The sequence below is a fragment of the Schistocerca gregaria genome, chromosome 3 (genome assembly GCF_023897955.1).
Source record: "Schistocerca gregaria isolate iqSchGreg1 chromosome 3, iqSchGreg1.2, whole genome shotgun sequence".
Lineage (NCBI taxonomy): Eukaryota > Metazoa > Arthropoda > Insecta > Orthoptera > Acrididae > Schistocerca > Schistocerca gregaria.
This window is the reverse complement of record NC_064922.1, coordinates 207,512,675-207,530,869: the sequence shown is the minus strand read 5'-3', so window position 1 is coordinate 207,530,869 and position 18,195 is coordinate 207,512,675. Positions and strand designations below refer to the sequence as shown.

The window sequence follows — 18,195 nt, the reverse complement described above, 5'->3', positions numbered from 1 at the left end:
TTGATAAATAGTGTCAGTTCACTATAGCATACAGAAGCAGCAATACATAACAGCATGTGACACTTGTCAAACAGAAAAAAATTTAGAAGAAAGGCAAAATGGAAGCACACAAATTAAACTATTGTTGTACGACAATGGTTTTACAAGTTCAGAAATTTTTATGTGTACACTGGGAAGTCTTTGTTGGAATAAATATAAGTAATGGGAAGAATAATAGCAACAGCCTACAAGCAACTGATGTAATGAGCAGTTAACAGGCACACAAACAAGATTGAAAATGTTGCTGAACTTCTGGACAAAATGTTTTCACATCTGACTATAGTTATCCCTGAAAAAAGATAATGTCAGAAATTCCAGCAACATATCAGTCTTGTTTCAGTTAGAACTGTTTACAGCAAAAATTGTGCACTGTGTGTTGCATTATTAGAATACTGTTTCAGATACAATCTTGTTGTTGTTTTTGTTATTACCTTCTCCAAAGACTGGCTGATGCAGCTCTCCACCGTACTCTATTCTGTGCAAATTTGTTCTCTCTAAATAAATACTGCAATCTACATTCATTTGAACAAGCTTACTGTATTCATACTATGGTCTACCTACATAATTCTAACTCCAATACTTCCCTCCATTACCAAACTGATGATTCCTTGATGTCTCAGAATGTGTCCTATTAACTGATCCCTTCTTTTAGTCAAATTGGTCAGACATTTTGTTTTTCCTTAATTCAATCCAGCATTTCCTCCTTAGTTACTCAGTCTACCCATTTAATCTTCAGCACTCTTCTGAGGCACTACATTTCATTTCACAAGCTTCTGTTCTCTTTTTGTCTGAATCTTTATTGTCCACATAACCCTGGTGTAAAAGGCTGCACTCAGACAAATTCCTAACACAATTCCTCTTTTCAGGTATGTTTTCCTAGCTATTGCCAGTCTGCATTTTATATCCTCTCTACTTTAGCCAAGATCAGTTATTTTGCTGCTCAAATACCAAAACACATCTACTACTTTTAGTGTCTCATTTCCTAATTTAATTCACTCAGCTTCATATGATTTAATTTGACTACATTCCATTACCCTTGTTTCACTTTTGTTGAATTTCATCCTACAACTTCTTTTCAAGACACTTTCCATTCTGTTCAGCTGTTCTTCCAAGTCATTTGCTGAACAGAACTGCTGAATAGAATTACAGTGTCATCAGCAAACTTAAAAGTTTTTGTTTCTTTTCTCTGAACCTAAATTCACTTTCCAAATTTCTACTTGGTTTCATTCAGTGCTCACACAATGTACAGATTTAAGAACAGTGGGGATAGGTTATAGCCCTGTCTCATTCCCTTCTCGACCACCACTTGCCTTGTGTATAGCCATGAGCTGTGGTGCACTCAATGTGGCATAGAGGCCAGCACTGCAAGCTGCTGTACATCAGTTCACCACTTCAAACCTAACCATCAGCAATTATTTAATATTTGTCATATCTGGGAGTATATTGAAATTTCTAATGTTTGTAATGTTTGTGTATTCTAGAATATTCCATGCTTGTATAAATAGGCAACATGCTCCTCTCAGAAGTTGAGTTCTCTTCTATCTATATGTTGGTGTTTGCGATAAACTTGCTTTGACTGCTAGGTATTGTAGTTCACTGACAACCATGCTTTCAGATTTGAACATGGCTGTGATTATGATATGACACTCTTTGGTGGAAACCTCAGATATTTCAAAACATTTACATCACTGTGGCTCCAATTTTGCAACTTAAAAGGTGTTGCTTACATAGACAGACCTAGAATACAAGCAGTACATCATTCCCAAGGTCTGTATATTCAAGAAACCAATGAATTCCTAAACAGCAACAAGTCAGCTGCACTTAAGGTATACATCAGTATTTTCTGGAGATGGTAGTCAGAACCCAGTGAAAGGGCTGAAAGGATTTGACCAAGTAGGTGGGATGACATGATGTGTTTGGCAAACACATAATTTTACATGGGTGGTACAGTCCACCAGTGGTTCAAGAAAAATGAAGAGCAACTCATTAGCTGAAACAAATTCTGTGCCAGACTGAAGAAAATATTTGATGACAAGCAGCATCAAATCAGCTTAGTACAAGAACAATTAGAGAAGAGAGCTTTATATTATGGGGAATAACACATACAGAATATTTTGGTCTATGTCACATAGTGAATATGACACACAAAAGAAGCCAGAAAAATCTCTCATTTGATGAATGGATTTACAGAAGGGCATTTAACAGTTTCGTCTAGTAAAGGATGTCACAACAACTGGGAAAGTCATCAGGTGGTATCAGCATATGAAAAAGACAGCCCAATGTCAAACCAGGTGCAACAAACATCTCTGCCACAGGAGAATGGACATTTGGAGGACAGAATACAACATATTGTTATGCTTCCATTATGGATGCCGTAGACATATTGTACACTACTGCAGAGAGAGGTAATGAGCTTTCAATGGCTACAAAGCCTCAAGATTTCAACTATCACAAGCAGTCATAGACTGTAGAATACTGAAGCACCAGATTGGATAAGCTATTCCAATGTGCACACAAAGATTACTCTCAACAGTTGTTCACTGGTGAGGACATTGTTATCCCACCATAATAACAAGACAAGTACCAAACTTCCAATCATCAAGCTTGACACTCAGTTACACTTTTTATCTTTTGTCAACTGCCAAAAGCCACTCTGGCACACATAAGAAATATACATACCAGAGACAATCATCAGCATTACTGAGGGTCAAGGGAACTTTGAAATAACTAACTGTCACTAGCAGTGGCAACTTATCCCTAACAGTATGTGTATAGGAACATCTGAGCCAGTCCAGCATGGGCAACTCAATGCCACTGACAAAGAATCATGAGCTGCTACCACTACAGACAATGGAATGGAGGAAGATGCTATTGAACTGGACATAAGATCTGACCTGACTGAGGAAAAGCATGGGCAAGTGTTAGCCATTCTGCAGCAATTTTCGGACTAATTCAAATGTGGAGTGAAGAAAAGTCAGGTCAAGCAACCCATGGTAAAACACTGTACCATTGCTGAAGATCACCCACCAATCAAACAGCACTTGCACAGGGTGTCACTGGCTGAACAATGCAGAAGATAAGATCACAGAATTTTCAGAGAGTCCTTGGTCCTCTCTTGCAGTCCTAGTAAAAAAGAAACATGGCACATGGTGTTTCTGTGCCAACTACCAATGGCTGAACTAAATCATGAAGAAAGATGTACACCCATTTTCGTACACAGGTGACACACTAGACAGCATGACAGTACTCCTCAACTGTGAACATGCAGACAGGTTTACTGGCAAACTGTGGTTGATGATGGTTACCCAGAGAGGACTACTCTCATAACTCCTGATGGCCTTTATGAGTTCAGAGTTATGCCATTTGGATTATATGATGCTTCAGCCAGCTGTGAATATATGATGGAAAATCTGCTTCGGCACCCTGAATCGATGACTTGTCTCTGCTATCTGGATAACACTGCTGTTTTTTTGAAGACATCTGAAGAACAATTAAGCTGCCTTACAACCATATTGAAGTGTGTTCAGACCACAGGGCTCCATCTGAATAAAAAAAAGTGCCCCTTCATCTCTCAACAAATAAAAATCTTGGAGCAAATAGTTAATGGTGATGGGTCCATTCCAATCCAGAGAAAATAAGAGCAGTCACAGATTTTCTGACTCCTTATCATGTCCTTGATGAGAGAAATTTTCTGGGAATGTGCTCATACTAAAGACAATGCATAAGGAAGTTCTGCTCCATGGCACAACTCTTGCAATGATTAATACAAGGAGGCACCAAATGTTCCTGGAGCAAGGTGTAAGAAAAATCTTTCCTTCCTTAAGAGGTTGCTAATATCTTCTCCAGTTCTAGCACGGCATGATGAGAATGTCAAGTCAGAACTTCACACTCAAGCAATTATGGGAAAAGTGCAGTTCTAGTAAAAATTCAGAAATATACCAAATAAGTGATAGCTTATGCTTCCAGAGCAAAGTCCGTAATGAATTACTCTACAAGCTTGTGAGTGTGTTTGCAGTTGTTTGGGCCATCAATGAGTTCCAGCTCTATTTATGTGGCAAACTATTCACCTTGTGACAGATCACCATTCTCTATGCTGGCTGATAGGCCTGAAGGATCCATCAGGTCAACTGGCAAGGTGTGTACTGAGACTTCAAGAGTATGACATCACAGTAGTATACAAAAATAGATGCAAATGTAAGGACACTGATGGCTTTTGAAGAAATCCTTTGGCAGCAATGTGGATTAAATCTCAGTCATCACTGCCTTAGATGACATTGCCTATTATTAGACGGAAGATCCACCACTAGTGAAAACCACAGAAGCCTTGAAGGAGGAGGAACTAACCAAAGGAGGATTCCAATTAATAAACAGAACATTGTATAAGTGAAATGGTTGCATCTCTTTCCAGTTCATCTATGGCAAGCTATACTGAGATTTCTCAATGTTGCTCCAACATCTAGTCACTTGAGATTTGTCAAGGCTTTAAACAGAATCAGGTGTAGCTATCACTGGCCAGGTCTCTACTGACCCACTCTCTCTCTCTCTCTCTGTGTACCATGTATCTGGCAAGCACAAGAGCCACAGCTAATGTAGTATCTTTTTCAACACCATTATACATCAGTACTACATTCACACACATATTCATACACACTTCTAGCCTTTGGATTTATGCAGACTTTGATTACCTATTTGATTCATGATATTGGTGTTTGATGAAGTGAGGTGCAATAATTTGCTTAATACACTCTACTTTGATCATATTTTCTGAGATTTAGTATGATCAACCCCAGGGGGGTACACTCTTTGCGTGTTCTACGTGTCTGGCAAGCACAAGGGCCCCAGCTAATGTTGTATCTGCTTCAACATCTTTATTCTTTGGCACTATATTCTTCATTTACACCATTTACACTTAGTTTCTAGCCACAGGTCTAAATCAATTCTAGGTACATGAAATGCTTTGCTGATTTGAAAATAGTATTTCATCTTATTTATACTGACAGGAACTGAGAATAATATGAATTTTGAAGAAAAGTATAGCCAACTGGATAATACACATAAACACACACATTTGTCTACTTAACACTCTAGTTGATCAGCAGGAACTATGGTATAACCTTGGTCACATGTATAACATTTGGTTTTGCTACACATCTTCATGATTTTACAATTATTCTGTGTCATGTGAATCTGAAAGACTTCACACGTACATGATTGAATGTTCAGCATGATTATTATGGAGACTATTTGTGACAATCGACATAACTAACATTGCACACAATTAGCCTGCTATTTGAAGTTTATACATGACACATATTCTATTGATTTCAATGATTTACTTATTATTTACTTTATCTTGACTATAATGAATCTGATTGTTCTATGATGAATTTGGTGTTGTCTTTGAAAGCTTTTGATTAATATGATTTAGGAGTGTTTTGCTTGCTGTTGTCCTAGGGTGAGAATAGTATTATTAGTGGATTTTGGCTGGAGGGTTACAGATGACCACAGTCTTGATGAGATATATGCATTGGCTGATTGGCCTTATGAAGGCATCAGTCAGATTTTTGTTTGGATGCTCTGGCTGGTCATCAATCATTTCTGTGACACACCAATTATGCATGGAGTTTAAGTTATGTTTCAGTACATCAAGTGTATTACTCTACTTTGCATTATGCTTGTGTTTTTATCTATATTTGATACAGTATGTGTGTCGTGTCATGTTTTCTATATTAGTTGTTAGCATTCATCATATATATTCTTTAGTACTTTGATGCTCAATATCACCCTTGTTGAATCACTTTTGTCAGGATTGCTTTTCCTATTAAATCATTTAAGCGCCAACTTATTAACGTATTTATTTATCTTCAAACACACATTCATATTAAAATGTGATATGAAATAATTAGATTGTGACTGAACATCACCTACAAAATCATTTTTGCTACATTTTATTATTGTATGAACATGAATAATTTTGCTTATCTGGAAGATTTTCCTTATTTATCATGACTTGCAATCATTGTTGATGCTTCATTGTGTCACTGTACCTTTGTGCTCCTAATACTGACTTCTGCTTGTCTTATGGTAGTAGATGATGTTTATTTGGAACTTGAAGTTCTACATAATTTTGATGCACATACTTGCATACTTATCGCTTATTGATTTTGATATTTGAACTAACTGATAATGAACTTTCTTACTGGTTAGTACCTGTAGGTTCAGGTCAGTCCAATTGTCGCAAATATAGGCCTTGAACATATTTGTATGGAACTTGAAGGCCCACATCACATTGGTTTGCATATTTACATACTTATTCCTTATGGATTTTGAAATTTGAACTAACTGATTATGAACTTTTTACTGGTTAGTACCCAGTGCTTTGCATTTTTAGGTCAGTCCGATCATTTCAAACATAAGCCTTGAAAATTTTCAATTTGGTTTGTGGTGTCTCATGCCAAATTCTAGTTTCATGTAGTTTTGCTTATTATATCAATTTGATCTGTTTTTCAGTTGTGATGCCATGATATGAGACTTCCTGTATAGTTTTAGTCATACATATAAATGCATTGTAGGTTAACTCTTGTATTTGATTGTGTGTTAGGATATAACTTGTTTTGTGGCCTTACAGTCACTTGCTGCAATTGCATTTCCTATGAGAAGATGAACTCTGTATGGTTCTATGCACTACTTTGGTCTCACTTAACAGACTGGAGGGAATTTTCCTTTGCATTTTCTGGTATATATTTTAAATTAGTGTTTTTTTCCTTTGCATTTTCTGGTATATATTTTAAATTATTGTTTTTCTATGATTTGATGTAGGATAACTCTTGAATCTGATTTATCATTCGTGGATACAAATATATATTTTGTCTGGTAAAGTAGGTAAGATATTATGTTATCAACTTGAATTTTGCTTTGTCACACTGTATTGTATACACAGAATAACTCTTTACAGTTCACCATACTTCTGAATTGGAAGTTCTACTGTGATAAGATTAATTAACAATCATGGAAAATATGTATATATAAGTAAACTAATGACGGTCTTGCACTGGTGAAAATTTGAAATAAATCAAGGAAGGAGTTGGAACAAAGTGATGTGAAGGGGATTATGGTAAAACACAGCACTTTATACTGATATACTGTTTACTGCATTTAATAAACTCATGGAAGTAATGGGCATAGTAGTTGTGACCACAAGGAGGTTATTCTGAGAAACAATTATTTTGTTTACTGATGTATGTTCACACTTATTTGAGGACACTGATATAGATGTGATCATTCTGACCATTAAATTTGGAAGATGATACATTTCTTTAGTCTATTTGAAATTTTGACATTGAAGTCGGTTTGATATAGCACTGAATGTCTGGCATTCCGGTTGAGGCATGTTCTTGCCTGGGAAAAAATTGTGTGATACTGTATCCATAACTTGACATCCAACACACACTAACATCTTTTAGAGGTAAGATACAACTTATTAGGCAATAATATGTGAACAATTGAACGCATCTCATAGTATGTTCAATGGAATGCATCAAAAGAACACCAAGATGATAAAACTGAAAATTTATGCACTTGTATCTTTCTTGTATTTCATCTTGTAAATGAGAAAGTTGACTGACTAAACTTTATACATAACATGTATTTTTCACTCACACTAATTGTCAAATTGCTGGTCTTTTTCACTAGTCATGATTATATTCCCTTCATTTTTAGCCAGAGATTTAGGAGAGCTTTGTCTCTCTACAATAGTCAAACCTCTTTGGGATGTATTGTAATACCACAACCCCTGTATCCTCTTCTTCCACTCTCATCCCCACTCTCCCAAAGAGGACTTACACCAACTTAAACTGCTGTTTGACTTTGTATTTTCTGGTTACCTGGATTCGAATACACTGAAGATTTTTTGTGCAGCAAATTATTAATTTGCACTAATTTAAGCTACTGTTTTGACATTGTTTACGTTGGGCCTCACCAGTATATAGAATGAACGAAATATGTTAAAAGCTAATATACGATCACAATTTGCACATAATACAAACCACAGGAACATGGTAGGAATAAAATTGCTATTGTAATTATGGAGTAACCAACAATTTAAGTTCCAATGTTTCTAGTCATCAGGAGACAGCTATTTTTATGCTTTGTTAACTCAAAAACTATATGTATCCCTAACAGAAATACGACATGATGTTTTTTCAATCAGAATTAAGGATACTCATGTTTTAATTGGTGTTAGTTAGCTAAACTGTAATTATGACCATATAGAAATGTAAAACTTTAGTCATACAAAGTTTAATTAATTGATTCTAGGCCTTTTATTCAATAAAACTAATTGCTCTGTTCACCTGAAAATGATAGGATGATATCCTTTAAGTCAGTAAAAAAATATATGCAAATTAATGAAACACATTCCTGCAATGATAAAACATGTAGACATCTTGGATATTCGGGAATCCAGCCGGATGTTCGCGTCATTCTCGCATGATATTTCAACAGCATGCCTCCCTATCTTCTTCAGGTGCTACCTGAGACTGGTCCTTGGGTCAACTGAGTCCAGTATTTATGCCTGGGAGGAGCTAGGCGTTCACTAATCAATCCGCGCCGGGTCGAGTGTTCCATCTGTGGTCCACGCCCGCCAGACTCAGCTTCAACGGACCCCTCCAGTCGCAGATGTTCCGACTGCTGTCGGCGCCCATTCTGGCCATCCTCAATGGATGTGGTTATCATCTGATGTGTGTCAGACCCGGTCTGAGATGTTTGGTACTCCATCTCCTGACTGTTACTATGATTTCCACTTCTGTTTCGTGCTGGGCGCCTCCTAATCGGTCCACGCCGTGTCGTGTGTTCCGTCTGAGGTCTGCGCCTGCCAGACGCGGCTACATTGTCCCTCTCTGGTCGCTGGTGTTCCCTCCACTGTCCGCGCCCGGCCTGGCTGTCTTCTGAAGTCGAGTTCATGATCTGGGGTGTGTCAGATCTGGTCTCCATTGTCCGCACCTTGTCTCTGGATTCCAGGCAGTGCTGATTTGGTATCCCGAGTCACGGTTGATTAGATTGTCTGTGACCTTAATCTCAATGGCTTCTTCAATGACACTGTCCCAAACTCTTGAGGTCTGTGTCACAATATTGGTGTCATTGTAATCCACTGAATGACCAAGTCCCAGACAATGCTCTGCTATGACTGATTTAGTTGCCTGCCTGAGTCTGGTATGTCTCTGGTGTTCTTTACACCTGATGTTCACAGTCCTGATGGTCTGGCCAATGTATGACATCCCACACTGGCATGGTATGTTGTAAATACCTGGCTTGTGTAGCCCCAGGTCATCTTTTACATTACCCAGCATAGCCCCAATTTTGGTGGGTGAGCAAAATATGCTCTTGATGTCACATTTCTCTAGAAATATGACATCAAGAGCATATTTTGCCCACCCACCAAAATTGGGGCTATGCTGGGCAATGTAAAAGATGACCTGTGGCTATGCAAGCCAGGTATTTACAATATACCATGCCAGTGTGGGTTGTCATACATTGGCCAGACCACCAGAACTGTGAACATCAGGTGTAAAGAACACCAGAGACATACCAGACTCATGCAGGCAACTAAATCAGTCACAGCAGAGCATTGTCTGGAACTTGGTCATTTTCCCGGGTTAGATTCACGGCGGGGTCAGGGATTTTCTCTGCCTCCTGATGACTGGCTGTTGTGTGATGTCCTTAGGTTAGTTAGGTTTAAGTAGTTCTAAGTTCTAGGGGACTGACGACCATAGATGTTAAGTCCCATAGTGCTCAGAGCCATTTTAACCATTTGAACTTGGTCATTCGATCGATTACAATGACACCAAGATTGTGACACAGATCTCAAGATTTTGGGACAGTGTCATTAAAGAAGCCATTGAGATTAAGGTCACAGACAATCTAATCAACTGTGACTTGGGATACCAAATCAGCACTGCCTGGAATCCAGGCTTGAGCTTGTGAAAACTCGACGCAGCACACTCCAGGATTCTACAAGAAATAGAAGTGGAGACCGAGAGAACAGCCATGAGACAAGGTGTTGGACATTGGAGACCAGATCTGACACACCCCAGATCATGAACTCGACTTCAGAAGACAGCCAGGACGGGCGCGGACGGTGGATGGAACACCAGCGACCAGAGAGGGACAATGTAGCCGCGTCTGGCGGACGCGGACCTCACACGGAACACACGATGCGGCGCGGACTGATTAGGGAGCGCCCAGCATGAAAAAGAAGTGGAAATCATAGTAACAGTCAGGAGAAAGAGTACTCAACATTTCAGACCGGGTCTGACACACCTCAGATGATAACCACATCTATTGAGAACGGCCAGAATGGCCACCGACAGCAGTCGGAACATCTGCGACTGCAGGGGTCCATTGAAGCCGAGTCTGGTGGGAGCGGACCACAGATGGACACTCGACCCGGTGCGGACCAATTAGGGAACGCCCAGCTCCTCCCAGGCATAAATACTGGACTCGATCGACCCTAGGACCAGCCTCAGGTAGCACCTGAAGAAGACAGCGAGGCACGCTGTTGAAATATCATGTGAGAATGACGCGAACATCCGGGTGGATTCCTGAATATCCAAAATGTCAACAGATTGCCGGGAAAGCATGAAGAATTACATAAAACATGTAATTTCTTAGTTTGTATAGAAACAGATTCTTTCCTGTCTTTGTATGCAATTATTCACTTCTATTTCATGTAAATTTCTATGTTATTTGGGAAGATGTATGCAAAAACTTTAATTGTATAAATTGAAATTTCAGTACATAACAATGATAGCCATGGTTTAAAACCATATAAATAGAGGTGATTTATATGCTGCCATAGGTCAGTCTGAGGTCAGTCTTGGACCGAATTTTGTGTCAACAGCATGTAGTCACACTTTGTACATTCGCCACCAAACATCTAGCATGCAAAATAAGATTCTCTTTGAACAAGAGGAACTAAACTTATTTCTATCATTGCATGATTCCCATGTGGTGATGCAATAACATCAAGAAGAACCTATGGCAGCATTAAGAAGCAGCACCCCGTATTACACAAGATATGTATTATTTTCTTGGTGGAGGATATCCATAATAAGGTGTGGTACATTAATCGTTATTCTTCTTGTACTAAATAATGGTACACATCCCAAACTTCATGTTATATTACACTGTCCACAATCCATTGCCACCCAGTAACTGCTTTGTGAGAGAGTGCATTTCATGCTTATGAAAAAATCACATCTCCAAACTGTTCCTCTACTGTCTGCAGTACACAATGCTGTAAAGTATGTTCATATCATTATGCATACAGGTGTTTTCTTAAACATAATAAGGGGACCACATCCTAACAACAGGAAACATTCCATAAGAAAACAGCACATCCTCTGTACTTCACTTTTAGGATGGCAAGTAACAGCAGGCATTGGGCAAACCCAAAACCTTCTATATGATTGCCTCAAGTCATAGCATGAGTCAGCACTCCAAATCACTCATTCCCAGTCATCCACTGTCCAGTAGCATTGTTCTTTACACAACTTCAAGCATTGCTTAGCATTCACTACAGAAATGGTTGGCTTATGAGGAGCCTCTTGACCATTAAATCTATTCTTTTTAACTTCATATTCGAAGTTCCTATTCACAGTCATTGTGCTAGTAGGTGTGTTGGTAGCAGTTTTAAAACTAATTGCAACCATTCTGCACAATGTTTGTTTGTCAGAATCAGTAAGTTCATTAGATCTGCCTGGTCTTGGATTAGCTGTCACTCATCCATCATGTTTCCACTTCACATCACATCACCAACAGTTGACTTATGCAGCTTTGGAAAAGTTGAAATCTCCTTGATGGATTTATCACTCAGGTGATGTTCAATGACCAGGCCACATTCAAAGTCACTGAACTCTCTTGACCCATTCTAATGTTACTGCTTCTCTGCTGACAACACAATACTCAAGTTTCCTTTTTATATTGGTAAAGGCCGGTTCCAAATTTCACAGGGCTGTCCAGGTAATTTTGATCAGACAGTGTATGCCACAACATGTTTTAGATGTCACAGCTGGCAAATGAACTGCCCAAAAGTTAAATGGTTCAAATGGCTCTGAGCACTATGGGACTTAACTTCTGAGGTTATCAGTCCCCTAGAACTTAGAACTACTTAAACCTAACTAACCTAAGATCACCTCACACATCCATGCCCGAGGCAGGATTCGAACTTGTGACCATAGCAGTCGTGCGGTTCCAGACTGTAGCGCCTAGAATTGCTCGGCCACCCAGGCCGGCCCCAAAAGTCAAGATCACCGCAATACATCCATCATTAACCAGACTGCAAGGCATCTGACAGTACTTTGTACTGAGTGGTCCGACATACAGCCATGTTTCCAACCAGATGCCAAATAGTAGTTGAGAGATTAGCCAAGTAATGAAATCTCATCTGAGAATATGGCGTATTTTCATATGTGATCTCTTCATAAATAAGGTATGAAATAGCAAAAGTGGATCTCATATCAAAAGTTTGTTCTCTTAATGTGAGTATGATTCTCAACTGCCACAAATTTAGTTATGGTAGAGTCCTGTTAATCTGAACTAATTGGGACCGGACCTTGTTCGGATTACCAATTTGTTCAGATTAGCCAGAATTATGGTGACAAGTTTCTAGAATGAAGTATACCACGCAAATAAGTAGGTACATCATGGTAACAAATGGGAACAAGTGTGGGAACAATGGCTCACTCTCACTCCCTGCCCTTGTTGTTGTGCATTGTTTAGTGCGATATGGTTTGGTTGGACTGAGTCAGAAAATGTCATGGAATCTGTCTGCTAACAATTACTGAAAAGAAGCTTTCTTCTGACCATGATGCAGCAAAGGATTACTTGGGTGAGTTTGAAAAAATGATAAGAGAGGGAAAGTATTCTCCTCAACAAATTTATAATGCTGACAAGACTGGCCTTAATTTTAGAGCATTACCAACAAAAAGCCTGACAAAGATTGTGTGACTTTATTAGTGTGCAGCAATGCTGTTGGTGACCAAAAGCTGCCTTTAATGCTGATCGATAAATCTGCTAGGCCCAGAGCCTTTAAAAACTGCAGCATGAAGTCCCTGCCCATATATTATCGCAACAAGAAGAAAGCATGGATGGATGGTAAGCTGTTCAAAGAATGGTCTCCCAGCCAGTTTGTTCCCTCTGTTCAACAGTTTTCTAAGGAAAATCATTTGTCTCCACACACAATCCTTTTGATTGATAATGTGCCATCTCACTCCAGCACTGAGGAATTATGTGATGGAGGAATTGTGGCGAAGTTTTTGCCACTGAATGTTACACTTCTACAGCCAATGGACCAGGGCATACTGCAAACATTAAAACTGATATTAAAAAAAAAACTATTTTTAAGTAGCTGATCCAAGATGATAGCATTCCTTTGGTAGACAAAATAAAAAAGACCAATGTGAAGGATGTTGTTTATTGGGCATCTGAAGTGTGGCAGAGTATTTCAGAAAATACTCTGAGAAATTCGTGGAGAAAACTGTGGACATGTCTTGAAATTCAGGACAACCTACTTGAAAATGAAGAGGAAAATCTACTACAATTGATACAGACAATCTGTGGATGTGAAGGAGCTAGTGAAGGAGATGTAGATGAGTGGATGGCACTGGATGGGGCATGTGTGGAGAAGCTTACTGACGCTGATTTAGTTGCTACTGTGACTCAAGACCAGGAAGAAGTGGTCTGCTTTGATGAAAGTGACAATGTGCCTGAAAGCGACAAAGGAGAGTTGGTGCCACAAAGTGATGCAGCAGAAACCCTTGACCTCGCTCTATGTTATTGGGAGCCACAGCCCACTGCCACACATGCTGATTTGATGTTTATGAAACGATGGTGCAACTATGCATCATATAACAGACTTATGCCAAAAAACAATCACTGAGTTTTTGCCATCTAAAAAGTAGGGATAAAAATACGTTGTATTTTAATAAGTTTGACAGCTTGTTGTTCATTGTTATGCATTGTTTAAAGCTAATCATTTCTTGTCAATTTTTCTAATACATGTTTACTGTACTGTGTAAATTAAAATAGTGTGTATGTACAGCAGTTTACCACACAGTTTTCCACACTTAGACTAACATTTTTCATGTTCGGATTAACCGAACGTTTGGATTACCAGGGTTTCTAGTGATTCCTGCGCTACTTTATAATTTACAAAGCTCTGAATTTGTATTCAAAGCATGATGATCTATATTAAAACCATGTCATGAATTGATTATAAATAAATTTTTCCAGATAGTTAAATCTGTTGATGCTGCTTGATTGTAGCCACTTCTTTAATATCTCAGTAGGTTGCACAATACTTTCTTGTATCAACTTGGTAATGGCATCAATTATTGTACATGATAGCACCTCCAGTTCATGATGCATGAAATTGTAATTTCTGCTACTTACTTGGCACTTCTCTCTATTCTACAAAATGTTCTTCAAAGAATGAAAATCATTTGACAGCCAGAGGGAGGCCAGGTAACTGCACAGCTCATGAATGTAGTAGCTAGCCCACTAGAAACCATGCTAGATAAATTGTTTTTGAAGTTTCTGATTTGACAGTAATGAATAAAAATAGCTGACAATCATCTGTATCTTCTTGACATAGTTTATTGATCATTGTAATGGAATTCAGTTGGTTGACCCAATGTACATATCTATATTATAATTATTTTAGAGAAATACCAAAGCTTTAACACTGAGAGCAGGTGCAAATGGATGTCTGTTGCCATAGTTAGGTAAAGATGAAAGGGCTTGCTCATTTTAGACTAGCATGAATAATTGCATCAGACTGGCCTGCAGAATAAACATCATAAAACACCATCAATGTAGGACATAAAAACAATAACTTTTCTTTCAGCTGTATTTATTAATGTAAAAATATTATATGGGATTGATTTTGGAGTTAGTATGGTACCTCACACTACACTTATGCTTTAAAAGATACCATATTTATGTGTGCATGTGCATGCACTTAAATCCAATATATATTCACAACTGACTAACTGTATTCAGGTACTTTAACTGATGTTAGTTAACCAGTTACTGTGTTTTGATACAGTTTGTTAGATAGAAACATAAACAGGATTAATAGAATTGCTTGACTGCAGGTCTCAGTTTCATAAAGCAAAGATTAATAATGAAGAAGCATATTGAGAACAAAATCACATATAATATTTTCATATAAATAAATACAGGTGAAAGATAGTTATTAATTTTATCTGTCATAAACAGTTGAATTTACAGCCTCAACATGTGTGGAAGCAAGAATCATCAGTGTGGTAATGACAACCATAGTGTAACTTAAAATTGTGTAATATTACATACCTTGTGCAATCGAGGTGCTCTCTCATTGACTCCAACATCAACAACATATATCCTTGAACTGCCCAGTGATGGCAAAATCAGCTTGTCTCTACATTTCGTTGAATCTTCATGACAGCTGCTACAAACATTCCATCCTGAGTGATGTAGCTCATCACCTAGGTAAGGCATTGGCAGGCGATGTATAACCTGTACACAATGAAAATGAATGAGCGTACAGCATTGTTGGCTGGGAGGCCCCATCCTGAGAAATTCGGCCGCCAAGTGCAAGATTTTTGCCACATTGGGTGACTGATCAGGATGAAATGATGATGAGGACAACACAACACGCAGTCCCCAAGCAGAGAAAATCTCCAGCCTCACTGGGAATTGAACCAAGGCTTGCTTGCATGGGAGGTGAGTATGTTACCACCCAGCTAAGCAGGTGGACTGTACATGATATCAGTTCTTGAATTGTGTCAATAACGCTACATAGAACATGCATTTTACTCTTGTAGTAAATCCTGGTTAATCAGTTTAGAAGAGCATGACTTTATTTTACGAACCTGTGTAGAATATTTGTGAATTTTCTTACAAAAGCAACACAACTTTTCTACAATAACAATTGCAAGCACAAAATAATGGAAAAATAAATTTCTGCCACCTTAAAAACTGTCTGATAAATACAACTTCCTTCTCTACTAAAATACAGGAAAAAAAACAACTGCATCCATTAAAATTTATTTGTAAGTGAACAAAACTGAAACATGCAGGACTATGGTAGAAATGAGTTTCATAATAATTTCAGTGCTATGTTATTTTAAGTAGATTATCTGAAACAGCAAATTACATAACCACAACTGCTAGAGAGAGACTGTACTCACCTTGCAGAAAGTGGGGCTGTCAGGATCAATATCAACAGTTGCCAAAAAGTCTGGTTTAGTATTGCGAGCTTCAGCAGGTTGAACGCAAGGCACATACACAATTTTTTCTCTAGGTCCATATTGCATAGCTTCCAGGGGAGATGAATAGCCAGGGCCACAGCCATGACCTGGAACGTATATTTGTCAGACAAAATATGAAAACTGAAGGAAAAAGGGGCAAAAGAGTATTACAATCAGTTATTCAGTATAGTTTATCCAGGAGGCTATGACTAGCAATCGCAACTTCACAGAAAAAGTAACAAATTTGTGTATGCAGAACAAATAATGTAGTTGATACACTATTCCTTTTGAATTTCCAATCATTCATACAATCAAACAATGGAAAATCCAGGCTGGAATGTAACAATATTATGAAAAGGAAAGTTGCTACTCACCATATAGCAGAGATGCTGAGTCACCGATAGGAACAACAGAAAGATTTTCAAACTTAAAGCGTTCAGCCAGTGGCCTTTGTCAACAATAGAGACACACACACACACACACACACACACACACACACACATACACACACACAACTAATGCAACTCACACACGACTCCAGCCTCAGGCAACTGAAACTACACTGCAAGCAACAGCACAGGTGCATGATGGGAGTGGCAACTGGGTGGGAGAAAGGCGGAGACTGGGGAGGGGGGGGGGAGGGGGAGAGGGGGAGGGATAGTATAGTGGGCATGGCGAACAGTGAAGTGCTACAGGTTGGGCGGTGGAAAGAGGAGAGGTGGGGAGGAGGAAAGTAGTGCAAAAGGAGAGAAATAGAGATAAATAAATAAAAAATAAAATAAAGACTGGGTGTGGTGGTGGAATGGCGGCTGTGTAGTGCTGAAATGAGAGCAGGGAAGGGGCACAAGGGCGAGGACAGCGACTAATGAAGGTTGAGGCCCAGAGGTTTACAGGAATGTAGGATATATTGCAGGAAAGTTCTCACCTGTGCAATTCAGTAAACCTGGTGTTTGTGGGAAGGATCCATATGGCACAGGCTGTGAAGCAGTCATTGAAATGAAGGATATTGTGGCTGATTACTGTGTCCTCACTGAGAGAATCTCTGCTCTCATAGACCAACACCTTCAACCTATCCTCCTATATAAAAGATACCAACCATTTCCTCCACCAACTCTCCACAGTTCTTGTCCGTTTCCTACAGAGTGCCCTGCTCGTCACTATTGGTGCCACCTCCCTGTACACTAACATTCGTAATGCCCATGGGTTTACAGCTATTGAACACTACCTTTCCCAGCTCCCAATAGTTTCCAAACCAACAACCTCCTTCCTAGTCACCATGACCAACTATATCCTCACCCACAATTATTTCTCCTTTGAAGGCATTACCTACAAACAAATCTGTGGTATGGCTATAGGCAGCCACCTGGCATGAACCTATGCCAATCTATTCTTGGGCCATCTAGAGGACTCCTTCCTAAACACCCAGAATCTTAAACCCCTCACCTGGTTCAGATACATTGATGACATCTTTACTATCTGTATCGAAGGTGAGGACACCCTATCCACATTCCTCCAGAACCTCAACACGTCTCCCCCATTTGCTTCACCTGGTCCTACTCAACCCAACAAGCCACCTTCATAAATGTTGACCTCCACTTCAAAGATGACTACATCAGTACCTTCGTCCATATGAAACCTACTAACCACCAGCAATACCTCTACTTCAACCATGCATTCCATACCAAGAAGTCCCTTCCGTACAGCCTAGCCACACATGGTTGTCACATCTGCAGTGATGAGCAGTCCCTCTCAAAATATATCGAAGGTCTCACTGAAGCCTTCACTGGCTGTAATTATCCTCCCAACCGTATACAAAAACAATCTCCCATGCCTTATCCTTCCAGTCTCCCACCACTTCCCAAAGCCC

General features: G+C 39.1%; 1 protein-coding gene across 1 annotated transcript in view; it reads right to left on the bottom strand.

The window, feature by feature from the left end:
- The window catches only part of LOC126354261 (methanethiol oxidase-like), a 157,355-nt gene that overhangs the window by 109,939 nt on the left and 29,221 nt on the right, over nt 1-18,195 (bottom strand). The window contains exons 2-3 of the mRNA XM_050003781.1: nt 16,269-16,435; nt 15,409-15,594 (exon numbers count right to left, since the gene is read on the bottom strand). Of these exons, the coding sequence (XP_049859738.1) occupies nt 15,409-15,594; nt 16,269-16,435 (353 nt within the window). The remainder of the gene's footprint in view (nt 1-15,408; nt 15,595-16,268; nt 16,436-18,195) is intronic.